Raw genomic sequence first — 27,495 nt, forward strand, 5'->3', positions numbered from 1 at the left:
CCTGCGGTGAGGTCCGATGGGAGCGAGCTTTTGTCTCCGCCGCGGGCCGTTTGTTCTCTGTCGCGCCACTGTGTCCGCCACCGGTCACGCCCGGACGCTTCCAATTCACGAGCGTCGTGTTCCTCGCGTTGTCGACCCTTGTCGACCACACAAACCTGCGCTGTCGTCTTTTGTTTCTTCTTTGTTTCTATAAAGCCACGGGGCCGGAGGTAGAAGCTGGATCGCGGGCGGTGCCGAACGCCTCCCGAGGTTGCGGTGAACCCCCGATTGTCACGGGACATGTAAAAATGTGTAAACTACGGCCAGTGCGACGTCAATTAATTACACGTGTGCAAGATTATTTTATATATATATAGGCTATTTGCTCGTTGTAGAATTCGTATTCAGTGTTCGCCGGTCAGCCTTCCTCAGTCTAGTTGGTCAACAGGTTGCAGTTGTCCTCCACAATGCATTGAAATGAGCACCACCATGGAAGCAAGAGTAGCATGGGAACAAGCGGATAAGTAATTAGAATATTGAGTAGAAAATACTGTATTTTAAATAGAGTACAAATACCTTTTCAGGCAATGCACTGAATAGGACACTAAAGTATTTAAAATACAGTGTTTTGAATACGGTACCCAAGACACGTACGAGCCTGCAGTTAATAACAGTAACCGTGTATTCACGCGAGCGACATCCTCACCGGAAGATTCTGGTGGAAGAAAACGCGAAAACTGTTCACGGAGTCGAAGTTCCGCCCGGTGTTATGATGACCATTCACACGGTGCCGGAATATAGCGAGCGGGGTGCTGCGCACTTCGCAGACGACACTTAGCAGATGACACCGTCAGCGTCTTTTCCTGTCGTCTGCTACAGAATATCTTGTGGCAATGTCGCAGGATATTCCCCACAGTTAGCAGTGCACGTGAAGACACGACGTTGAGCGCTCGCGTTCACGTGACAGCAGAAAGTTCTGACGTTTTTCGCTTCTTCCGCTGGAATATTTTGGGGATGTCGCACGTCACTCGTGTGAATACACGGTAATTATCCTGGAAACGCAGGAACATTAAAGGAGTTGCGATATTTCGCACAAATTTCTCCCTGATGAATCCCCGAAACTCATCTGGTTCTGACGTCAGTGCAGGCGCCTCCGCCAGTGACGCAGCGCGAGAGAAGTCACATGCTTTCAGCTACCAATGGAAATGGTATTAGGGAATCTAACGTGCTCCAAAGCGGAAAGAAGTATCAGATCTCCGTGTAATGAGCACGTAAGATTGGCATTTTCAGGGGTGTAACTGTTCTGCAATTTACTTCCTTGTCTCGCCGTACAGTAGAAAGATAAAGAGATGTTTCGACATAATCAGATCACGTCATCTGCTGATTGTAAGATCATCGTTGTGTAGTATGTTGACGGAACGGCTTACATACTACTCGAGCGATGTTACGAGGTGAGCGAGCGCCGGCTACAAAACCAGCTAGTTTTGATTCTTGGCTCGGACGCTTCCTCGTTCGGTTGGCTGGAAAGCCTGTCGGAAACCCTATGTCGTCTGCTTGAAAACTACAAAGCAGACGACGGTGCTTTTCGAGATTATAACGACCATGTCATAATCGGCAACCCCTATGAGAAGCCCGTCCGCACGATCCGCTAGGGGCGCTACTCATCGGCCCGCGAGATCTACATCATGATTGGACAATAGAAATTTGAATTTTGAACACGCAGAGGAGGACGTACGACTGCCGTAGCAGACGACAGCAGCAGTTCCTATGAAAACGCGTAGAATGATGATGATAATCAACTTTAGAAAGAAGCATCTCCCGTGGGGCATGCACCGCTTGTACAAAATACTAAGGCAAGATGAAGTACAAAGTATTGCAGAAATTGAGGAAGCAATGACAGGGCCGAGGAGTAGCACCACCGCTAGCTTCAAAATGCGGCGCTGGGAAGGGGTGCCTATGACGTGGTCGTTATAATCTAGTAGGTCGTGGGCTGGAGAGCGTGGCGGAATCTCTTATGTCGTCTGCTAGAAAACGGTGAGGTAGACCACGAGGCCTGGCCCTCAGCATCTCACTCCAAATGGCGGTGGTTCCGTGCCAACGTCTTAATGGAGGACACGTGTCGTTCGACGTCTTGCACCGTCAACTCTCTTGCGCGTTCGTGACCCAGAGCTCCTGATGTGGTACTTTCGAGGCGGATAGCATCGTCTGCGAGTTACGGCGCAGATTCGGCGTTCCGGCTCGCCGCCGCATTCATGAGGCGCGATCCCGCAGCCAACTGCGTCGCTACTCTTGCCATCGCCGTTGTCTCGCTAGAGTTCGACCAGCCAAGACGGCATTGTCTCCTGGCGACCGAGGAGTCACGTGACGGAGAGGCTACCTTTATCGCTGTCCACACCAGCTCCCGTGGCATAGTGGTTAGGATGACCGATTTTCACGCCGAGACTGGGAGGTGACGCGTGCTCGAATCCCCCGCACCGGCTGTGCTGTCTGGGGTTTTTCCTGGATTTTCCGCCAGTCTTTCCAGACGAATGTCGGCACAGTTCTCCCTGAAGTCGGCCTAGGACGCATACTAACCCCCCTGTCCCCCAACTCCTTCCTGCTGTCCTCTCTTCATCTGTCCACGTCTGTACGCCGCTCATAGCCACAGTTGCTTCGCGGTACTAACATGGAATTTAGAAAGAAAAAAATTCTGTCCACTTCCATGCACTATAGACAGTCAACATAGCAGCTATACGTGAGTTCCGGTGTTGCGTGTGTAAAACATGATAGGCAACCTTGGGGAGAAGAGCACACTTTTGAAGTGTGAAGCACAGGAGGAAAACTTATACGTGCATGTATGCGTTTCGAATGTGTCTATTCCGTCCCGCTGTGTGTCCACATTTTTTCCCCGCGCCTGAAGCCGCAATTCACAGGCACCGCACGCGCACGGCTAAACGGTTCGCCGCGGATCGGCCACCACGCGACCATTATTTCCCGACGAGTCTCTCGGCGATCAGTCATCGTGGCAGAACATTGTTAATAAGGCCCACTCATTGTAATCGGGGGCGGTACCTGGTTTTACACGCTTGCCGTGACTGACTCCGCCAAGGAAATAAAAACGTCGCACGCGTGAAAAAAAGGGATCGCGACCGGTTCATTGATTCCAAGAAGCGACGTACACCAACCGGGACAAGGCCGCCGCCGCAGCCGAGAGGGGACGAAGCGCTGGTCGGACAGCGGCTGGGAAGAAGAAAAAACGTAAACATGACCTCGATTTGCCTGTGTGTGTCTGGGCTGTGTTTTTTTTTTTTCCGCCTGCCGCTGGCTGGGAGCGTCGTTGCCGTCTTGCCTATTATGAAATTTGTTTATTAGGGATTATGTTTATATAAAGGTGAATCGTCGTAACAGTGTCGAACTCGGAGCTTTATTTTTCAATGACGCTGTGCGTTTGCACACTTCGCAGACGACACTTAGCAGACGACATCGTCTGCGTCTTTTCCTGTCGTCTGCTACGGAATATTTTGTGGCTGCGTCGCAAGATATTCCCCACAGTTAGCAGTGCACCTGAAGACACATAATACATGTATAATGTGAAATGAGGTAACGTTTCCGTGAGTTTGGGGGAAAAGAAAGACACAGTGCACACCATATGGCACGCAAGACACAAACAAGGTTCGTGTTCTCTCTTGCGTCTCTTTTCCCACAATCTCGAGAAAATGTTACCATATTCGCATATACACAGCTCGCTTGCATTCTACCTTTCGGTTCAACATATGCATAATGTATACCAGTATACAGACCAGTCGATTGAGGGTCACCAAAAATTCTCGAGTCGCCCACCCATAGCAACACGGCAGGTGCCCGTGTTGATCGCGGAAATTGAATTGTAAGAAATAAAGATGAACTGAAATTGTCTCGGGCATTTAGGATTCCGATTGTCACCGAGAATCTGAAGTTGGGCTGAGGAAGAGGAGGGTGATAAAAAGAAATATTGGTTCCCAAAATATCAAAAGTTTGGGAACCAATTTTTTTTCCCACTCAGTTTCACACAACAGGATTTGTCACCCGTGTTTTTGTGACCATACGGCGGAAGCGCGACTGGCTCGACAGGGCATCCGAGCGGTTCGGCAACAACATTGCGTGACTGTTTCGCACAAGTGCGCAACGGCTAATATTCGGCACAGGGAGAGACGCACGTGTCCCTGTTTACATCCGTTGAACCCTCCATGGTGACCCCGCCATGTTGCCCTTCCTCGTGTTTCCCTTTCTCACGTGAACCCAATCAGTCTCTGGGTGTTGTTGAGAGATGGGCGGGTCGCCCCCTTGTCAGTGTTATCCGCGGGAAGTTTCATTTGCCTTTAAAAAGAAAAAGAAAAAAAGAACAGGGCGGCGAGAAAGTGACCTGAAAATGTTTTCAAAGGTGTCTCGAATAGTTGAACGGAGAATGCTCTAAAATGTTTCGTTGGTACGACCAGGAAGTCGGTGGAAGCTAGCAGACGAATTCGCTTTTGCTGCTTTTGATGCGCAAGGTTGCGAATCATGATAGTTGATCGCTCCAAGTTCGTCGTTACAACAGCATACCATCCTCTGTCGCCGTCGGAGATAACATTCCTCAACAAGAGGATGTCAGCATCTGTGCGCAGTTTTACCACTCTGTTCCTTGTGCTCAGATGAAAATCTAAAACAACAAAGTTGGTCGTTGAATGCCAGTACCACCCTACCATGGTTATACTCTGTAAAAAAAGGCAGTTATCCGGGGTTATATGACAAAAGGGGCCAGCTCCATCTCCACGTTTTACAATGCCCACCCGACAACTGCTTGTACTTTAGCCTAACCTCCGCGCAGCGGAAACAATTAAGAAACAAATCGTTTTGCGGATTTCGAAATCGCAACCCACCGGGGTTTATTCCTCTCCAACCGATCCCCGCTTAAAACGCATTGCTTCCAGGCAGAGATTCCCTCTGCAGGCCAGACACACGGAAGCAGGCGGAATAGCAAAACGAAAGACGGCTCTTGACTCAGCCGCTGCCTGAATCAACCTACGACTTGGTTTGTTTGTGCAGCGCGTTCCGAAAAAAGTGACTCAGATTTTGCCCCTTTTTCATTTTACGTGGCTTCTTCCTCGTTCCCTTATCCTGGCGCCATCAGCGGCTGTTCATGAATGGGGGGGAAAAAAGTGTGGGTTGCCTCATAGTAGTTGTAGTAGGCTGTGTCTACTATGTATGTGTACGCGCGGGCGTGACCTGCCGGTGAACAGCTGGTGCGAAGCGCCCACGTGAACGCGCGTGTTATTTTCGTGCGACGCTGTGCGTCCGCGACCTTTGAACCGCGTGCCAGTCGTGAGCACGGGGCATTCGCCTCGTTCAGCAGCGGTCCGCTCTGAGCAAAGGGGTCCGTACCGAATCCGTCGCTCACGAAATGGTGTCGGAGAGATGGGAAAGTATCTAGAGAGCGAAAGGGAGGAAGTGTGTCACCCGGCAGAGCTCATATTAATTCCAGAGGAGTTGCACCTAAACATTTGTTTACGTTACAGTGTGTTTATGGTGAGCTCTACGGGTGTGACAACAGTGCTTTTTGTTAATGGGGCACTAAAATGCAGAAACAACTTGCTCTCAAATGAAGGTCGGTGTTTCAATGAGTATAATGCAAGCAAAATTAGTTCACACAGCGCTACCTTTTAAAGAAGAGAACCGCAATGAAAACAGAGACGTCTTTAGCGGCAACCAATGGAATCCCAGGAGGCATGGATCCAATGCGACAGCAGGAGAAGCACGCGCATATACCTATCGTGGCTGTGTTTTTAACAGCCAGTCGGAACTTACTTTGTACAAGCCTCGTATTAATAAGCTAACAAGACCACAGTACGAATGCACAGCTTATGATTTTGTGTGTCGTCTAATAAGAAAGGTATATACCTCACTTATTACCCCTTTTGATCCGTTCCATTCATGCCAGAAGGCGTCGCGACCAAAAAAAGAAATCCCTGTCGATCGTAATTACGGCCAGACGGAAGTTATTCGTGCTGAGAGTTCATTGAAAGAAATTCGCCGTAGCTACACATAGACGTCTATATTCGTTCGAGGCCCTTTTTTCGCGAGGCACGACAGCTGTTAACCAGATACGTGGAAGTCTCTGAAAGAGGGTGCATGCTCTCCGCAGAATTACAGGCGACGATTGTACATTGCGTGTTCGGTTATACTCAGAGCACGTTTTTAGCGACCATGTCTGGGTTGCAGAACAAACGGGGGAGGCCCCTTTTTCCCTAATTGCGCTCAAATATCGCCGTGCTGCTGCGCCAATTAACGCGAGAATGCACGCGAGAGGCGCGCTTTGATTTCCCTCCCTTGTCTCATTGGAAATGTTTCGTTTTCAATTATTCTGCCAAATTAGGTAGCAGACGAACTGGGCCCCGGGTGTCGACATCGCGAAGTCAGGGCACGCTCGCGCCAGTCGTCTGCTCCAATCGCAATCGGTTTCGAAATCTGTGGTTGTCGTCTGTGCGTTTCCGCAGACTTTGGTGAACGATCTGGTAGGGGGATTGCGTGCAGCGCAAACTTCGACGTGAAAATATGGGTAAGTTTAACTTTGGTGAGAGTGGTTAGCATTAAGGGGAGACAGTTGTGTTGCTTCATTAGGCGGGACGTGGCATGACGTCACCGAGATAAGTTGACGCCCTGCCTGTCTTGAAAACCGTGAGGTTTGACGCACCGCGCGATCAATGAATTATATTCATTAGCGTCTACTAAAGGAAGACGAGGACTCTGTCGATTCTGTTTTATTAATTCATTTATTAAGAACACTTGTACTCCTAAACGCGTCATCACCCATGAGACAGTCTGGTCCCTCCAGGCCCACGAAAGCAAAAAGAATAAAGAAGGGCAGAGAGAGGAAGAAAGCTCCGCGAGGAAAGGACATTTCATCCCTGCGGACCGCAAGCTCAAACCCACCGTCCGGCGTGTTTATTTGCAGAGTTTGCGGTGGCTGTGTCGTCTGTGTAACTTTCCTGTTTATTTGCCAGGTCCTCTTGGGCAGCGCAGAGAGCTGCACCAAGGGGCAGAAAGCGCTCGTGGGTACGGGCAGGAAACTGTGCAAGAATGGAACCGACTTGCCGCTTCGGTTCCTCAGGGACTGTCTCGGTGATATTTGTAATTGGATTACCCGAAATGGCAGAGTCGTGCCAGTTTATTGTCTCTTGGTACATTTGGTCTGACTAGGTGTCTGACATTGTATTTGGCCTTTTTTAGGGGGTTCGTGTTGGTAGGTTTTGGCTCGATGTGGGGGTACATCGCCCCCTGTGTAGGGACAGGGAGGGGGGCGCGGGATTTGAGTTTAAAATGTACCGCATGAGATGAGTAGTTTCACGTGCGTTCCTCTGCACAAGTGTGGCGTCGCTCAACGGGAGAATACTACGCGAGGCTGCATCCCGTGTATTCACACTGGTGACATATTCTCCAGAATACTCCACCAGAAGGTGCGCACAACGTCACAGCTTCCTGCTGCCACGTGAGCGCCCAGCGTTATGTCTTTTTGTGCTCTTCTAAGCGTGGAGAATATTTTGCAGCCCAGCCACAAGCTATTCCATAGCAGACGACAGGGCCGATGTGTAGTCTGCTTACGTGCGTGGGTACGCTGCCACTCCCGATGCTCTGGCACCGTGCGAACGCTAAACATAAAACACGGTGGAGCTTCCGCATATTGCGCACTTTTAATTTTTTTTATATAGAATATTTCGTGGGGATGTCGACAGAGACGAGAACAAGAACGAGCCAGGCATGCAACAGTTATTTGGTGTTTCTATGGCCGGTGCTACCTGCCGGCAGACACACGAACTACGCTCACAAGAGGAAAAGCAGGAACGGCCATTTCCAGAGAAACTAGTGATTCTTCTCAGACGCCGTCTTAAAAAAGAAAGCAGTAAAGTCGTGGCGGAAAAGCCTGTTAGATCGTCTAAGGCGAGCGCTTCCCACAGGCAGGAAGGGTTATACAAAGCCGGCGCGTGATGGTTCGCGTAGCTGTAGCCCATTGTACCCGTACTGTGGCGGCAGCCTGCCGGCTGACAAGCGGAAATTCCCGGACTGCCGGTGAGAACGCGTCAGCTGAGCTTGGCGCCGGCGGGGCGTAGGCGGCTGCTCAGCTGACTTCGCAGCTGGCACTAGGCCATGCAGGCGCTGGCCACCAGGACACAGCTGCTGCCAGCGTAGGCACTTCCACGTGGATATGCATCACTACCCATTGCACCGCTTCTGTCGTAGCCTGCGGCGCATGCGTGCGGTTCGTAACGCCGACCGTTACAGCTGCACGCCATTTTTGGATGACACGTTTCGATGATAAACGGGTGTACGCTTACAGACGTTTCAGAAAATAGCCCTGAATGAAGAAACCGCTTACGCGGCCACCAGATAAGATTGCGGTTTCATAACTCAAGCCACTTCGGGGAAATTGAAGCCGAGTGCAAAACGCGACGTCTACTGTATGTTCAAAGGGCATTTTGTTTTCGAATGGATGCGTACTTCTACTACTACCCCCTCTCGTGCGTTGACGTCAACGAAACGCATCATTGAATGAGCATCGCCTTCGCACACGACCAGTTCCGTTCGTTGAGTAATTTTGTTCCGTGTTCCAAAATGAATCTCGTCTTCACAACGCTTGCCGAGGCGGGTCTCCCGAGATACATATAGTGTATTTCCGAAAGATAAGATATCCGCTGGCAATCGACATTTCCATCAAACATTCCTGTTATAAGCCAGGAGCCGCATTAGTCACGAGGGACGCTTCGATGAGGCCCCGGCTGGCAAGACCACCTATGCCGCCTGGGACAGCGCCCCGGGAGAAGTGGCTGCGGTGAGTTCGAGATATAAGAGGGAGCAGTACATTCCGCGCATTCCGGCAGAAAGCGGGAGGGGGGGAGGCACGGCAACTTCAATCGAGCCAGCCAGGCAACTTGGGCTGGCTGGATCTCCAGGCGTTGCCCCCGAGACCGCGGAAGAAGCCTCTGGAACGCGTAGTACGTACTCGAGCATAGTGAAGAGGGAGGTGATGTATTGGAGCTTTGGTTCAGGCAGATAATGAAGATTGTGTGAACGGACCTGAATGAACCGCCGTTGGCTTGAGGGTCAGATCGTGCGTTGCTCGTTACGACGTTCACGTGTAGATGTTACAGGTGAGGACAAGTGATTGTTTGAGATTCGACTGGTGCGAAACGGGTGTCCGAATTTTGAGTCGCGCTGGGAGCTTTGTTCCACTAACGACCCGGATGTGTCGCCGTACTAGAAATGTTTCTCAACTGGAGATGCCAATGTGGCCGCTCGGTGTGTTTGGCATTTGGCTTTCTTTCAATGCCATTTATCTCCCCGAGTTCTCGGAATACCCTACGCGGTCTGATCAGCACGTATCACACTTCACGCGATGATTCAGTCACTTGTACGGTCTTCGACGAAGGCATGAAGGCATTCATAGATGTCATTGAAGTCCCGCGTTTGCAGACGACCTCCAACTGCACTCCATCCTTGACGAGTGGCGCCGCTCCTTAGCGAACAGTTGAATTGCACTGACGCTCTCCCCTTTTTCGCGAAAATTTTTCTAGCGCGCTGCGAAGCGCAAAATAAGCCTTGCATCGTTCATCTTCGTCGTGGGTGACTGGCTACGGCAGCTTTCTTTTGAAAAGAAGACCAAGTTGCCTGCGGGTCCATGTAATCGTAACCGGATCGGTGCTTCACTTATTCCTCCGTCGCAAAGCTTTTCGGCTCTTTCCTGGCGTTCTATAGGCATATAAGAACAGGCTTGCTCCGTGTAGTCAACTTGCGCATCCGTCGTACGGAGGAATGCAAAGCTCGCGATAGGACAGGCTCAAGAATGTTGCACCTCCCGAAGGCACGAAGTCCAGGGGGGAGAGCGGGGCCCCTAACTGAAGGCTACGCGGTCCAGGACTGTGCCTGGTTGCTCTTCGATAATATTGCTGACTTCCTCATTTACTTGCTCCCTCTCGCGATTTTTTCTTTTTTATTATTGTAGTTGCTGTTAATAATAATAATAATAATTTATTTCACCAATGACACTTGGTGAGAGGATACAGACAAAAAGCTGCAAAAACTGCAGCTTGACGAGGTCTGACCCCCCCCCCCCCCCCCCCCTTTGTATACTCGACAGATACAACAAACAAATGACAAATAGCAAACCATAGACGAATTACGGGGTGAGACAATGGTAATGGATAATGTTGATTTGGTGATACGCAGAAAAGGAGCTTATCGGTTGTTTACATCGTCATGCGGTTACGACTTGCCAGGTAGAAGGTGGCGTGGGAAACGTGTTGGAATTCCAGAGCTTGTCGGAGGTATCTTGGAGACGCTGATTGGAGGGCGAAATGTTTGGAGGGTCATTTTATAGTTTTGTTCTGGAGGCCTCGGAAGTGCGCACCGCAACAGTGGTGTATGTTTGGGTTGGCAACTCGCGTTTTTTCTCGTTTTCATTTCTCGTTGATATTGGGGCACTTGTGTGACCTCCGTGTCCTCCGTCACGTAGCGGAAGACTTCATAGCTGCTGCCCTGTGAGTACGAGCGTCATGTATCCTTTCGTGTTCTACTAACCATGGGGGAATATCTTGCGGCTTAGCCACAAGATATTCTGTAGCAGACGACAGGGCAGACTGTGTCGTCTGCTATGCACGCAGTACGTCACTCTTGGCCACTCCGGCGCCGTGCGAAACGGTCAACATTGGACGCAGTGAAACTTCCGTCTCAAGAACATTCTTTTTTTTTTTCTTTTTTAAGTCCTAGAATTGCATTGCAATTCCGGATCCTGGTAGCCATATGGTTCTGAACAGATGGCGCAAAAAAAGAAAGAAAGAAAGGGCATGCGGAAGGCGGACCTGTGTGGGATGCGAGGATGATTTCGTTTTGGAGGACCAGGTCGAGCCTTCCAATCGACCGTGAGAACCGTCTTGGGTGCGGTCACTCGCCGTGCATCTTGCGTGCCGCGCCCACGGCATGTAAGGGTGCCGTCCTGCCGCTTCTCTCTGACCGGCATCTCACTGTGTTTGGATACGTGCGCGTAGGCAGAGTCCCCCTCACTTGCCCCGCACTGGTTGAGCCGCGGATTTAGCTGCTCGTATATCAGCGCACCGTTAGGAGTGTGTGGAGCAGGTGTGTTTGAGTGGGGGTGGCAACTGTTTCCGTCTGCGTGAAGGGGTTCGGTGGTTTCGTCTGCGGGTCTAGTTTGTTCGTGTTAAGGAGGAGCAGCTTGGTTGGCGGGACGTTATGTTCGTCTGTAGCTACCAGCAGGGAGTTGAAGCCGAGAGCCGCGACGCGCCATACACTTCGGGTCTGCTGTGTCAGCATCTTAGTCACATGTTAATTTCTTAAACTGTTGTGTATTAGTTCGGATTGAAAGCACATTCTCGTTCATATGTTTCTCATATTTGGCGTGTTTAAACAGGCACACGAGGATTTTTTTTTTTTTTTTTTCACCGTGCAAGAGCACTGACTACAGAGTGCCTCCAGATTTTTTAAATTTTATTTTTAATGTTGCATCAATGATTCCATCTATGGTGGGGGCATTGTTCATTTGACCCATATTCGTCCTTTTCTTTTTTTTTTTTTTCACAACAACGGGAAAAAAATCGCTTTCCAGAAACCAACGCACTGTAACCGGTCCTTTACGGAACCTGCGCCTGCAGACTCCATTTACCTTCACCTAATCCTCGACCATCTTGGCCGCAAATCCGCGGGGTCTTTTGATTTGGGGGTGGATCACGCCCAGCATCCGACTGGGCTTTTACGGACTCCGACCCGGGCAGGCGAGGGGTGAAGGAACCGCGGCATTTCCAGCAGGCTGGCCCAGACGCCGGCGCAGACGACCGACTGAGCGGGAGAGGGCGTTCCGGCCGCGCTCGATAATGGCAGCCGCCAGACATTTTGGACGCCCAGGAGCACCTCCCTTTCCACTGGCTTCCGAGCGTCTCTCTCTCTTTCTCTCTTCCTTTTCTGTTTTTTCGTCGTCTGCTTTCCGATGCGCGGTCCTGTGCCCAAATGGGCCTTTCGTCTGCAGCGCTCTGGCTGGTTGGCTAGCTGCAGTCTGGCAGTCTTGCTTTTTCCCCAGAAATCAGGAATGTCAATTAAAAACTTTACCTGTGTAGCTAAACCATTTCGTTTGTTCTTACCACCGTGGTAAGAGCTACCGAAGTTCTTTCCGCATTCTGTGACGCGGCACAAGCATGTTGGCTTGACCGGCCGGTCCGTATTGGCTGACAAGCTGTCTGGAGTGTAGACAGAGGGATTGTTGTGCTTTTCTTGCCATGTCTGGAAATGTTTGAACACGAGATTTCACTAATGAAGCCCGTGTTGCTTTCGGTTTGTTGGTCGTGTTTATTTTAACCGAAGGTCTAAGTTGGCATTACACAAAGAAAAGGACTGTGTTTGTTGCCTTTTTTTCTTTTTCTGCAGGCATAGTTGAATTGGTTGACGAATCATTGATATTGCCTGTTTCCCTCGTGATTTTTTTTTTTATCCCTGTTGTCTTTCTAAATCAAAGTTTTGCATGATTTTTGCGCACCCTCATTTCAAACAATTTCAGGTCTCGTGTCGTTTCAGAGAATACGGCGCTATCTTGAGCACTCGCTTCGTGTATTACAACAGTGCAGTATAATGAACTGGAAACTAAAATTGTACTGCACATTTAAATCTTCGAGATGAGATTTGTTTTCTCATCTATGAAAGCTAGAGAAAGCACATTTGATCGAAGTGTGAGAAAAGCACAACCACTAATAAAGATAAGAAAATAAGTTTCTCATCCCACTGTACAAGAAACGTGGGCTGCGACCTCTCAAATCATCACCTGTCGTATACCTCTCTTTGTATGACATGTCGCTTACCTCTATTGCTCAATGGTTGCTGATCAATGAAAGATAAGATCGGCCTTTAGGTTACTGAGGTGCAGCTGTTATGCGAAATTGATATCTATCTATAGTTCAAAAATTAAGAGTATTTACAATTTGGGGAACTAGAAGATGTACTCCCTTTCTCGTCTTCTTTTTCGAGTTTACTTATACGTACGATTTCGTTTTCTGACAAATACCTCGTGGTGTCGAGTGGTGGGGGGGGGGGGGGGGGGGGCAGATGGCCGTGGCCAAAGATAGGACAGAGGTTGATAGGTACAGCAGAAAAATGTTTTCATCTCTGCATCGAGAGTACGTGCTGTGGGGCCCGCAAAGAGGCAATCCATCATGTAGGAAAGCGCGACGAAGGATTTAAGCGGTGACGCTGTCTGTCAGCGGACACTGGGGACGATGGGACCGTGCATGAGGGCCCAGGAAAAGACGTCTGTCAGCGCACAATGGGGAAGAAGACCTTGACGTGATCGCGACTCGAATGAAAAAGACGTCAAAGAGGAAGGGGAATCATCCGCTGATTGGCGTGGATCAGATATTTCCGACGTCCGTCCGAGTGTCGTCTGCATTGTGCATCTGCGTTTGGGGTGCGAGCGTTTCCCCGCTAAGTGCACTTTGAAAGGTCACTAAGTGCCTGTAATGGCGGTTTAACTGCTATCGCCATTCCCTGTTTTTGGTTCTCAGCAACGACTCCGAGGTATTGGTGGCGTGGGGTGACCATTCGAGCCATACCGCAGTCTTTCTTCAGCCCCATGGGGGCGTCACATAATGAAGGAGTACGTAGCATTCGTTTTGGCTGGTTTGCAGTCGTCGGTGTGCGGTTCAAAGAAACAGCTGAACACTAAAAACATTTCCTTGAACTTGAGGAACATTGGCGAACACATGGGCTCAGAACCAGCAAAAAAAATTTGACGGTTGAGGTAAGCAAAAGTATTTTGCTGGGAACGCAGAAAATGTGGTAGAACGTCTTCTCGCACAATTTGGAACGTCAGTAATGGCTGATGCTTCCATAATCACAATCATAGTGATTAGTCATCGGGAACCCTGCACAACCCACTACAACTTGACTCATGTTTTGAGAGCTCAGGCGGTCACCGACGCGAAACTTGTCAGGGAAGCGTCCTCGGTGTCGGTATCAAACCAGCGAACTTGCTGCGCGTTCTTCTTGCTTCAAAGAAACAAACGTTGCTTTCAGAGAACTCTCGGTGCGTCTGCTTCGTGAAAGCATTTGAGCTGTCGCAAGCGAGCGTCTGCGGCGAAGATCGCGATTCTGGCTACACCCTTATCCCCAAGTGCCAACCCAATAAGCCAACTGTCGCGCCGCGTTCCGAAGATGTATCACGTATAATTTTCCGATCGAGTACAGTCGGAAGTCAAGAGACGGGTTTCCTTCCGCTCTGCGGTAACGAGGTGACGCAGAGAGCCCGATTCGGAGCGGAAACGCCGCAACGAATCACGTGACGACGACAACACTCGTACGAGAGAGAAGGAGGGGGGGGGGGGGGAGTTCTTGGCATTCCAGCAGTCGTAGCATCGTATTTCCCTCGACCGTCCGGTATCCGGTCTCTCCTCCCCACTTCGAGCGGGCGACATCCGCTGACCCCCTCTCCTCCTCCTCCTCCCTCCCTCCCACCTACAAACACCTCATCTCTTCCTTCATAGATGGCAAGCCCAGCCCCCCCTCCTACCCTCTCTCTGTCTGCGGAGATTTCTGTTCTAGATTGTAATGACATCGCTGGTGGAGAGCAGTTGTTTAATTCATTTGAACACTGTGAGCGTAGAAGAAAATGAACATGGTGTATATGTCATATATGGGATGGAAGTGAATGAGACTGAAAAGGATTTGTCGGGTTCTGAGGGAACAGAAGGAAGAGACGTCTCGCTGAAACACAATCGCGAGATAATAGAGCATCGCATTTTCATTTGTTGTCCATTCAACTACGTATGGGAAGGGTTCACAAATTGACCCAACAGCCTGGATGCATACTGCGACACTTCACTAGCATTCATTATTATATATTAAAATATATAACATAACTAAAATAAAATTATATAAAATATATATAAGGCATCAAATTAGCTGAAGAGAACATCATTTTTCAAAGACCATCTAAGGAGAAGTATTACATTTTAGTTAAAAATGTGCAACGTAGAATTAGTTGCTTGGTCCAGAAGTTACACGTCGAAACCTTGTTAGTGTTAGAGCACATTCAAGCACACTGAATTGGAGTACACGAAACAAAATCTCTGATATCACAATCCAATGTTTTCATTTTCGGGAAATAGGTTTGTGCCGGAGAGAATTCAAAAACATATATGTAATATGAGACGTTATTATGTTCAATAAAGCTATTAATGTCATGTAAAGCGTTTTTTTTATTTGGTGCACGATGATGTATCTAAAGATTCCTCCTTGTTTTTTTTCCAGGCTGCCATTCTTCAGCACACAGCTGAGTACATCTACCAGTTGGAGCAGGAGAAGGCGCGTCTGCTATCGCAAAACAGCCAGCTGAAGCGTCTGCTCAGCTCTCAGATGAGCCAGGACAGCGACGGCTCATCCTCAGACTCTCCGCTTCCAAAGCGCAAGAAGGGTGACAGCAGTGCGTACCTTCTTTGCTTCTCTCATAGCATAGCAGTTATTTGTGCTTTTGTAGTTGTGTGCCTCCCAGTACTTGAATGGATTATTTTAGTAGGATTATTATAGTAGCTTCAGTCAGGACCACTTCAAGAGAACACTAAATACTCAATGCAGTACACGATTTTAGTGCATGTGATGTGTAGGAATACAAAACCAAGAGCATTCCAGGTACCTTGTCTAAGCTAATTGGAATACTCGAGGGTCTGACATCATGAAGGATGACCCTCACTCTCGAGGGAGGGAGGGGACTGAAACACACACAAGACTTTTGTGGGAACAAGTTGAAGGATTTAACTCGGAGATCAGTTGAAGAACACCCTAAATAAGCACTAGTTAAAAAGCAATAAGAACCGGGCTTATTGCTTTCACTTCTAAATAAATAAAATTTTCTTTTAATTTAAATAAATTTTATTTGTTATTATAATAAAGTCTTTTTAAAATAAATTAAAATAAATACTTTTAGAATAAGTACTGGATGTTTTTAGTGTCACTTGCATTGCCACCAGTGTAATGTGTGATTTAACGCAAGCGTTTTAACGTTCCAGCTGACGACGAAGGGATTGCTGGCATGAGCCCGCAAGACACCGAGGGCAAAGAAGACATGACCAGGGAGATGATTGAGCTGCGCATGCAATTGGACCGTGAACGAAGACTGCGAATGATTGTTGAAGAGCAGGTGCGCAGCCTCGAGGCACAGGCCTACCCAGAGCGGATGCGAGACATGTCCCATCCTGCTCAACAGGGTTACAAGACAGAGGTGAGCACTCCCAAGTTCCTGTGTAGATTTGTTACATGCATCAGCACACTTTTAGACTGGAGAGTTTCTGGAAGACTCTAGTGTCCTTGGGGCTTCAGTCAAAGATGCTTACTACTAACGCATAACAGCACATCTCGAATATGAATACATTATCTTCATTCATATCACTTCCACACGAGTGCGTAGACTTTTGTGTGATAAGCAGGTGCCACAGAGCGCGAGTGCTTCAGACACCATTTGCTCAACAACATCAGCATCGACACGAGAACACTTTGGAATGGCGGATTTTGTTTACAGTGGCAGCAAAATATGTAGTTTTTTTTTTTTTACCCAAGCATCACATCGCGTGATCACGCCTAAAAAATACTGGATAACATTTCACGCCTGTCACATAAACGTTATTTTCTTTGCAACTCGATTACAGATTTTTGTTACAAGTTGTGTGGTACAAGGATAAGACTGAATAGTAAATTAAGCCCCAGGGATTTAATTCATCTGTTCAAGACAAACAGTGCCATTTTCTGCTACATTTGCTGTGCATTCATATCATGACCTCTGCGTGGTGCAATGTAATAATCAAACCAAAACTGAGCAGAGTTGACTGGGGGGTCATGTTACGAACGTAGAGAAGACGCCGAAGCCGACGACAGCACTGTCTGGATTGAATAAGCCGATCCAATGTATGAGATTTTGAGTCTCGTACATTGGATTGGGATTTTCAAGATCGAGATACATGAGAATGAGGGATTTTCAATTGTTTCAAGCAACTACACTTTTGTGTCACAACTAAGTCTAAAAAGCATTAAACTAGTACAAGAAAGACTGTAATACCCCTGTTACATGGGCAGTCTTCGACGACAGTTGAAACCAACTGCCTAGAAAAACGCGCGTAGCGCCAGCAAGCGAGTATAGTGGTAACAGGTCAAGCTGCATTAGATTCAATGTCCCTTTAGAAGTTGACACATTACATGTTTGCTGGTGCTACGCGCGTTTCTCTTGACAGTTGGTTTCAATGGTCGCCGAAGGCTGCCTGTGTAACTGGTATTAGTGGGCTAGGTCTCAGTTAGATAAGAGATCGTCACATATATCTATATACTAGAGAATTATGGAAATCGGAGTCTTTGCACTGCTACAACTTCGAATCTTTCACACATTGACATGAGTTACAGCACAGGGGCCCCATTCTCATCAAAGTAATCGACCTCGATTACTTTGTGTCTCACCTGTCATTGGTCGTTACGTGAAGAAGGCGTTGAAGAACAGAGATGAATATCACGCGCCCTCAACCAATAGTCGGGCACTTGATCCTGCACTCTTCATGCTTTATCTACTTTGTGATAAAGTAGATAAAGCATGAAGAGTGCAGGATCAAGTGCTCGACTATTGGTTGAGGGCGCGTGATATTCATCTCTGTTCTTTACGTCTTCCTCACGTAACGACCAATGACAGGCGAGACACAAGAATAGGTGACGTGAATGGGGCCCCGGCACGCAAATATGTGTTCAGTAAGTAAAGCAGTTGAAAAAAGAAACCACATTATCAGAATGCAAAGATTCCAAATTGAAGTAGGGACATCCTTTCTGTATTGTAGTGATTACATCATAGTATGCAATAGTAAGTGCAGTGTGCAAGTACCTGGTGATAGAAATTCACAACAGAAAGAAGACTGCTGAGAGCATCTGCAGGAGGCTGCACGAAAGTCTTGTCTCATTAAAATTTAGATGCTCTCAAAAGCCTCCTTTCTGTTGTAGTAATGAGAACGAACTGCTTTTTCAGTGTGCTTACACTGTGCATCATCTCTTTCCTTAGGACGAAGTCTCTGTGCCCTGCCGCTCCAGCCCAGAGCCAGCAGCACACGTTGAGGCTCCCACAACAGTGCAGGCTGGGCACTTCTCTCCACGAGGCCAGGGCAGCTCCAGCCCCACCCACTCTCCCGCTGCCCACTCTGAGCCTGCCAGTCCCACCACAGACATGCCGCAGGACCTCAGCACACATACTGCACCCACAACGGTGCCGCAGGGAGACGCGGAGCAACGGTTCTCACCCTGTGCATCGCCAGAGAGGGTCCCCTATCATGCCAGCACATCTCGGCAGAACCTGGAGACGATCGTGGAAGCCATCCGCCACCTCGAGGGTGACCACCTCTTCCGCGACGACGAACCCTTGCGCCTGGAGGAGAACAGTCCGATCCTTCGCAACAGTTTAAATGTGCTCGTCGTGCAGGAAGCACCGTCGCTCCGTCAGCAAGTAATCCAGCCGCGAAGACCCGGCGTCATTGTAACTAATCATTCTTAATGAGGTGAAGGGTTTGAGCACCGGTGTGTTCCTGCTAGAACCACACGGTAGCGCACACCATTGTTCCATCACGCGACACAAAAAAAAGTTCCTCTAGTGTTCAGAGAAGGCATGTGCATCGGTGAAAGGTTGCACATTGTGGGAAGGGAGGATGATCTCGCAACTTCCGGTACTGTTGTTGAAATTCTGGTGTGACTTGGCAAAAAAAGAGAAGAAAAAAAACTAGGATAACAGATGCCCTTCAGGCAAGCCTGTCCTACGTAGTGGCTAGGAAAATCTCAGCATTTTGAAAGTCAAATCTCATTCGTTGCATAGATTTATGCGACGAAACGCGAGTCGGCCTTCCACAGAAATGTGCATGTCTTCGTTCTGAGCATGTCTCATCTTTTGTTTTGATTTTTGCCACCTGGTGTGAGCTGCAGCTTTCTCCGCCATCTTTCTTGCATCATTGCATTTCTTCTGTCATTTGGTACATATATGCAGCATTGCTCTACATTACAACTGCTCTCCTCTTGCTCTCTCTTATTTTATTCGCCTCTTTCCCAAAGTAGAACTCCAATCATTCTGCACACACTTAAAAAGAAAAAAAGAAAAGATACTGCTTCAACGAACAGCGATGTAACGCGCTGATAAGTCGGATAATGTTGGGAGGGAGTTGGGTACAATTCTTCCAAGAGCGCTGTATGTCATTTCCTGACAAGTATATTGATGTATGTCACATGTACGATGCTGCTGTCGACATTTTTTTACCGTTCACCGTTGAAGATCTGCATGTGATGCCGCCGTGGGGGAACTATACAAAAGTATTCTTCCATGAACTTTTTTTTTTTTCCTTTTCATGTGACTGTCTCGCAGGGTTCTTCTCTTCTTTCTGTGCTACATTGCATTGCATTGTATTGTATTACATTTGTTGTACATAGTGACGGTTACATTACACGTTTCGTTGTTGTGAGCAGTCCTGGTCGTCACGGATGGATGGAGGCGTGTGCAACATCGACGAGTTCAGCCTCGGAGCACGCACGGTGTTTCGAACTCTAGCGAGAGGATGTTGCGGGAATTTTTTCTTGCCCGCTTGCGGGGAGAAAGGTCGCGGAGTGTCACTGCCCGTGCAACAGGGAAACCTGTTGCGCAAGAGATAGCTTTTCTCGTATGTAGATAGAACTGGTGAAGGCCCAATCGCTGTACAGTGTAAGTAGAATTGTGCGGTCTACCAGGAGGACTGTAAAAAGTGCAATGGCCGGCCGACTTCTGCGGAAAGGCGATGTTGACGAGGTCGTTTTGAATGCCCCCCCCCCCTTCCCCCTCCCCCGCTTCCCTCCTGTACCGATAGCTTACCTGCACCGTTGCAGCCACCAGCATCCGAACCGTTCCGTCAGGCAGCGTAAAACGAACCTGGCTGGGTGATTTCTGTCTTTGGGTGTCGGCTGCTTTTCATTTTTCTCCCAGACTTTGGATGTGAACATTTGCAGGACGAGTGGCAAATCTTACCAAAGCTGAACACCCTTTCTCTCTCTCTCTTTCTCTCTCCCCCTTTTTCGTGCTTTCCTCTTTTCTTCCGGTTCTTTTACTACTCACATTCGCATTGCACTGTACATATGCCATATCAAGTCGAGAGCTGCATTATGAAATAGTTATGTATTGTCATATCCGATGTCCGATATGTATTGTCATGTCATATCGATATCGGGATCGAAACAACAACTTGCTTTAGGTTGTGCATAGAGGGGCAACCTGTGCTTTGTCATAGTTTTCGTGTATGTGTAAAATTAGTGGCCGGAACAAAATACCTTTTCCTTTTTTTCTCTGACGAGAAGTGTTTTATTTATTGTTTTGCTGCGCGACTTTTTTTTTTTTTTCCTCTCCTTTTCATTTTCTCTGGAGCAGGAATCTCGACTCTTGTGGAAGCTGGTTTTAAGCCCAGTTTCATTCATTACATCTCGATGCATTTAGCGCATGTGTAAACAGACATAGAGCACAGACAGACAGACAGACGCAGACACAAAAATGACGTGCCCACGCCATGCACTACGTAGAGGCAACATAACGTTTTGAAACGCTGGCATAATCCTAAAAATTGCACGTTTGGTTTCAAGCGGAGGCGTACAACGTGTGCGGAAACTTCTCTGGCACCAGTTAGCCAAGGCATAGGTAGTTTACATGGTAGAGGCGTAGAGTATGCGGAAAAGAACGCTTCGAGATGCTGAAACGAAGGAGTATAACTGCTCTTCTACAGGTGGCTATTGGTGCAGGGCACACTATTATAAAAGTGGTAGATGGCTCGAATTATACTTGTATATTTCAATGTGCCAACTGGTTTGAGGCACTCTTCACCGAGGCAACAGCTCCTACGGCATTCAGCGGCATTAATGGGCAGCTTTTGCCAAAGCGTTCATTCGGGTATTGTAATCTGGTCTCCTTGCTATTCAAACCATGGGCGCTTCATTTTTTTAAATCCTCGCTGAAACCTCTCTTTTTCTCTTTAAACATCATGTGTACATTATCCATCAAGGCATAACGCGTGTATGCCTTTATACATAGAGCACACATATATACATTCTAATTTATATACAGATTCATTTGGAAGCATCCGCAGATGTTCCAGCTATGAGGCCAAGGTGCGCGTTTTTTGCAAGCACCAAACTATAAGAATGTTGCAGCATCTGATTTTTTGGGGCGCAATAGCGGAGGAACTCGGGAGGAAACCATTTTTGTATCGAAAGAGCAAAATTTTCTACAACAGTTGCACTTTTTTAATTTTAGTCCTACGTAACGCAGCAGTCCTAGCTACAAAAGAGTTAGGTGCAGTGTCCACAGAATCCATACCTGTTGTACAGTCATAGATACGTGTGTGTGTGTCCTTAGTTTTCCCACGTGTTACACGCTTGTACATAATTTCATTTTGTGTTTACTCAGATGGCATTGTGATGTCTCTTTCTTGTTTGGGAGAGGGGTTGGGGAGCTCGAGAGTGTGAACTGTCTGGGACATTTCATTTCTTGTTTAGGTCCAGTTTTTCCGTTTCCTTTTCTTTTGTGAAGTGTGTGTGTGTGTGTGAACATTTTTCTTTTTCTAAATGGTGCTGCAACATAAAATTCTAAGGCATTGTTTCAATGTACCTTCTACTGGCTTTTGTCAATTTGATGCGTTTATCGGTTCAGTGGAAAGTGTCTTTGTAGATGTTTTTCGTTGTGTCGGCCTGACAACTATATCTGTCCCTAATGGTGTTCCTTAGCTCTTAAGTGTAATAAATGTTTGTCATGTAAGAAAGAGTCTTGTCTTTTGTTCCATATCATTTGGGTACCACAGGATAAACACGAGTGGCTACTTGGCAGGTTAGGTGGGTGTCTGCTACAAATGCGGTCGCAGAAGGAGGAAGTAATTGATGAGGATGCTCATGTCCGACTTTTTGCAGTGAGTCTGAACTTCAACCTCGACCTGGTCTGACCAAACTGGATGGATTTTATGCTACTGTAAACAGTACAAAATAAAAGCTGGTGTAAACAGGACGGCCACTATAGATACCAACCTCATCAGCATGGAGTGGAGCTTCTTATTTTCACTTTCAGTTCATTTTATTCCATCACAAAATACAAGTAAAACAGGCTACAGGATGCTGTGAAAAAAAAAAAAAAATGTCTTATGTAGCTTGAGTTTTAGAAAGTCTAGGTCAGGAAACAGGACTAAATTACTTTTAAGTCAAGGAAGCTATGCTAGACAAGAAAGGTGTAAAAGCTCACATTCATGCTAAACCCAGTGATTGCATGCATCCGTTACGCTGTGTAGCACAGTGGCAGACCCATCGAACCTCCTTTGGTCTGGCTGATGGGCCGTGACAGTGTGCAGACTTTGGCGAAAATGGGACAATTATGCGTGCAATCGTACTTTAGTGAAATAAGGGAACAAAATTGCGACAGGCACCCCAATTAGCCAAGAAGCACTCGAAATTTGTGAGTGCAGGAGGGAAAAGTCGTTTTAGGGCAGATGCTTCAGAGCGGACCTCCTCCACACTCTTTTTGGATCACTGCTGAGACAGCATGCCATGACGGGGTCCATAGCCCGCATGCTGTTACTCGACACGTGTTACTACTACCCACACGTGTTACTCGAGCTTGATCGTGCATTCCTTCCCTGGTTACCGTTGAGACCAGTAAACCTTTTACCTACCTTCCCGTTCGTCTGCTCTTTCGGGACCAACTCTGGCAGACCAGTGTCAGCCGAGGATGCTATGGAAATTGGTCAGGGTACAAGTCCATAGGGGGCGTCATGCAGTGGCGTAGCCAAGAAGGGGGGGGGGGGGGGGGGGGGGGGGGGGAATCGTACCCTTGGTAGTGCAATTGGGTGAGGGAAACGAGGGTGAAATCCTCCTCTCCTATGTAAAATCCCCATAGAGCACCTCCCAAAATATTTTTTCTGGCTACGCTGCTGGAGTAATGGACGCGTACGTTCATGTTCTCTCAAGACGAGAGATTTCTTTTCTGGTTGCCGATCTTTCCGTTCTTCCTCTACACAACACCTACTTTGTGTTGTAGTAGATGCTATGACATACTAACCACTTACTACACAAACCATCATGAGTACCCGGGTGGTACGTGGCAACGTGCAGAGGAGGGTGAGGACGTCCTCACCCAGTGGGATATACAGGATTACAAGCATGAGGGGGAGCCATGGTGGTGGTGGTGGGTGGGCGTGTAGTCATTATTCCAGTTACACTGTAACAGCTTCCATTGCTGACATTTGTCTCAAGTTGGAGTAATACCCCCCTCCCCTTGTGGGTGTCCACAGGTATCAATGGAGGGTGCGTTGGTCTGGATAAATCACTGTTCTCACCTCACAGACGTTGCGGTGGGGTGAGGAAACATGTGCAGAAAAAAGACTGCGGTGAGTTGAAAACTCTGATGGCAAAAGTTGCGTTGAGGGCATTTGCCCATCTCAGGGCGCTCTTGCACGAACGTTAAGGAAGTTCCTCAGTGCTGTCCTCAGCAGCTTTGTCAATGTCCTACGCACGAGCTGCGTTAAGGACAGTAACATGTCCGAACACAACCGAAGCTACTGAGGACCGTCACTGAAAAATTTCCTCAAAGTTCTTGCTGGCTGGCCCTTAGCAGTTATCACGATTGTGGAGCAGGAGTAGCTGTCACGTTTGACTAGTGCAGAAAAAGTCATGTCAGCGGTGACAAATAGCATTGCATCGCCAGCCAAAGGAACGGGGCCTGCGGGGAGGCGAGGGCCTGTGCCCTCAAACATTTTCTGCACCCGCGCGATTTCAGACTGATTTCTCAATCCCTGTAGCGGAAGTGATGGCGTGTTACCATAATAATAAGTTGTGAGACAACTGAGATTATATTTGCCGAGCTCTTTGCCTGAAGTCAGGACTAGAGGTGCGCGGCATATTGCTTTGTGGATAGGAATATATCGTTTGGAAATCCGCTCGGATGAAATGCGCAACAAACCGCGCGTCTCTGCGGTGCGTGCGGTCCGCATTTTACTCGCAAATATAAGCATTAATGTCTCTGCCGACGCCCCTATGGGGAGACATAATTTAGAGTGAGGCACTCGCAGAGACAGGGTCCGGCGCTAAACGTTTGTTGCCTCCGCCTGGCCAAAAGAGGCATAAGCAACGGAGCATATACGAGGGGCGTTCAGGTCAAACCGGGACTTTTCATTTTTCGCAAAAATAGAATGAACTTACAGGCGAGAAATTAGTTTTATTTTTCAACGTAACCTTCAGCTGCACTAATGCACTTGTCCCAGCGTTTCACGAGGGCTTGGATACCAGCAGCGTAGAAATCCTTACCGGCGCGTAGCAGCCATGATCGGACCGCACTCTTGACCTCGTCGTCGCAGCTGAAGTGGCGGCACCCAAAGAACGCCTTCAGTGGCAAGAAGAGGTGGAAATCGCTGGAGGCGAGGTCTGGACTGTAAGGGGGATGTGGCAGCAACTCCCAGACAAGTTTCTGTAAGGTGCGTGTCGTGAGATGCGCGGTATGCGGGCGTGCATTGTCCTGTAGGAGGAGGACTCCTTTGGTGATGAGGCCCGGCCGCTTTCGCTTCAGCGCCTTATGCACATCCCTGAGAACCTGGCAGTAACATGCACTATTGATGGTGGTACCACGGGGCAGAAAATCAACATAAACAACGCCAGCCTCGTCCCAGAAAACCGTGGCCATGACCTCACCCGCAGACGGGGTGCTTCGGAACTTCTTGGGAGCTGGCGAGCCCGGATGCTTCCACTGTATTGATGCTCGTTTAGACTCAGGAGTGAAATGGTGCACCACTCAAACGCTTTGCTGTGGCTAAGTGTATCGTGGCCATACTCAGCCTGAAGTTTTCTGTTAATTTTAGACGACTTTACGCCTTCGTTCACGAGAAACGTCATGACAATTCGCTGTTCGATGTGCGCGCTCACCTCGTTGTCGGCCATCTTGTACAACACGTGTCTTCTGTTTTGCACAAACTTTGGACAACCACGTGGTGAACGCGGAGGCCTGTCGCGTGTGAAAATGATGAAAAAGAAGTAGCGCGAGCCATTTGTACACTCAGGAGACAGAAAGTACCGGTTTGACTTGAACACCCCTCGTATATGCTCGCGCCGTGTCACTCCACGATGAAGTGCTGGCGGAGCGAGTTGTCGTCGTCGTCCTCATCTGCAGCCTGCTGCTGCAGCTCCCCCCCCCCCCCCCCACACACCACCACCACCAGTCTCTAGAGACAGCGAGGAGATGTGAGCACACGTAACGTAGCACTTTTGCGGCGGGTTGAGGTCGGTGGAATAGCGGTAGGTGGAGGGCACAGCTGGGAGCAGTTGCTATCGAGGTAGGAGACTGAGGCTGGCCAGACCAAGCGTTCCGCGATAAGTCTCTGGTTAGCTCTTGTGTCAGGATGTGAAAGGTCGTGGGTGCAGGAGAAAACTGCTCGCGGGGTCGTTAACGGAACGATAGGCCTAGGGCGGCCGGTGGAGATGTCACAGCAGAGCTTCGCGTCGGAGCCGGCACAGGGAGATCTTCCAACTTGAGCGAGGATGAGTGGAGGTCGCGAAGTAGCTTGAAATCGTCGTCGAGGGCTTGGGCTGAAGCAAGTGCCTCCGAAGTATAGTAGACTAAGAGACTGCTGACATGGACGAGGTGTGGCTCAACGCATCAGCAGGGCCATCCGGGGAACCCTTGATGTGGATGTCCGTACAGAATACGGCAAGATAAGACATGCGTCTAATCTCCTGGGGTGAGTACCGGTTGCTGGCAGATCTTCAGGCGAAAGCCAGCGGCTTGTTATCCGTCAAGATAGTGAAATTCCGGCATTCAAGGAAGTGTTGGAAGTGTCGAACGGCAAGGTAGGCGGCGAGGAGCCCTCTGCCAAAGGTGCTGTTGCGTTGTTCGGTGGGCTTGAGTCTCTTTGAGGAAAAGGCGAAGGTGTGCCAGGAGTCGTCGAACTGCTGCTGGAGCACGGCACCGACAGCAGAACTAGAGGCGTCGACTATGAAAGTGGTAGGTGTGTTATGCTTCGTAAAGCCAGATTTGGCTTGAGAGGTCGGCCTCGATTTTCTTGAAAGCGGACTTGGCGTTCGCATTCCAAGATGAGGTCTTCGATCGAGACGAGTGTTTGCTGAGGAGGATCTCCAGGGCTCTTAGCGTGTCGGCACAGTGAGGTATAAAACGACGATAGAAATTTACATGCCCGAGGAAAGGTTGGAGCTGCCAAATAGATTGAGGCGGCGGAGAGTTGGGGATGGCCTCAACTTTGCTGGTAACGGGGGAGATGCCGGTTTTGGTGACTCTGTGGCCGAGGAACTCTTTTGAATCTACCCCGAATTCGCATTTCTGCACGTTGACGACAACACCGTGGGCGGGCAATCGGAAGAAAAGAAGCCGGAGGTGTTGGACGTGCTCCTCGAGTGCTGCACTGGCCATGAGCAAGTCGTCGATATATTCGTAGACGAAGGGCAGGCCCCGAATGACAGAGTCGATGAACCGCTGGAATGTTTGAGCAGCATTGCGGAGTCCAAAAGGCACCCGCGGGAACCCAAAGAGACCAAAGGGTGTTGTAATAGCGGTTTTCTTGACGGAGCACAAGCCGCTGGCTTTTCTGGCTGGTTTTCTGCATCAGCAGGCTGCTGCTACACGAGCATATAGTGAACCCAAAATCGTGCTGAAGTGTGCCATCCCCGTGCCCCTAACTGCAATTATTGGACAACTGTGGACGGCACAGTGTTCCTGAGAAAGTGTGTACGCTGAAAGTAAAAACACTTTCGTCTTGCAGATGTTTTCCTGATGTTTCCCGAATGCAATGACCGCAGCGGATGTGCGGATGTACTCAATATATGCACCTATTTCAACTAGCACGGTTGCGCAGTGCGGTCGCGGATCTTACGTGCGCGGATACCGTGCGGATGCGGATACCGCCAATTCTATCCGCCCTCAAGTTATGGCGGCATGCTACTAGAGTGGGAGGCGAGACGTCGTAGCGAACTCTTTGGCGCGTCTGCAGAGACACAGATAGCACAGACAGTCAGGGCTGGGACCTTCCGTCGAATTGGGGCTGTTTCGTCCTGCAACGGTCTTGTTTAGCAAGCAGGCGCGTCTCACATACATTGTAACGTGGTATGCGTGGTGGGGTGTTTCTCAGTGATCTAGAGTGCGGATAAATATGCACTAAAAATTGCCGAAATATGCATGCAACTATATGCACTAAAAATCTTCGAAACATGCAGTAAAAATCCTCAATAGTATGCAATGTTTTTCATTGTTCTTGGTACGAAAGCAATGCACCAAATGCCTATTTTTTTAAAAATGAGTATTTTATTAGGGATAATACGGTAAAATAAAGCCGCCTTAAGTCCTTCTGCAGCGCACAACAAAGAATGCTTGTGCCACAGGTATAAATCATGGAGCTGAAGGCTTTGCGTTCGTGATTGATAAAATTGCGCAAGCGCAGGATATAGCTGGTGGACGAAACCCACGACGAAACAATC

At 48.6% G+C, this 27,495-nt stretch overlaps 1 protein-coding gene across 2 annotated transcripts in view; it reads left to right on the plus strand.

Moving 5' to 3' along the window:
• LOC135394701 (transcription factor AP-4-like) overlaps positions 1-21,799 on the plus strand; it is a 90,872-nt gene extending 69,073 nt beyond the window's left edge. For both annotated transcript variants that reach the window (XM_064625566.1, XM_064625565.1), the window contains exons 3-5: positions 15,271-15,442; positions 16,026-16,237; positions 18,047-21,799. In XM_064625566.1, the coding sequence (XP_064481636.1) occupies positions 15,271-15,442; positions 16,026-16,237; positions 18,047-18,532 (870 nt within the window). In that variant the 3' untranslated portion in view covers positions 18,533-21,799. The remainder of the gene's footprint in view (positions 1-15,270; positions 15,443-16,025; positions 16,238-18,046) is intronic.
• The last annotated feature ends 5,696 nt before the right edge of the window (positions 21,800-27,495 follow it).

The sequence above is a fragment of the Ornithodoros turicata genome, chromosome 5 (assembly GCF_037126465.1).
Source record: "Ornithodoros turicata isolate Travis chromosome 5, ASM3712646v1, whole genome shotgun sequence".
Taxonomy (NCBI): domain Eukaryota; kingdom Metazoa; phylum Arthropoda; class Arachnida; order Ixodida; family Argasidae; genus Ornithodoros; species Ornithodoros turicata.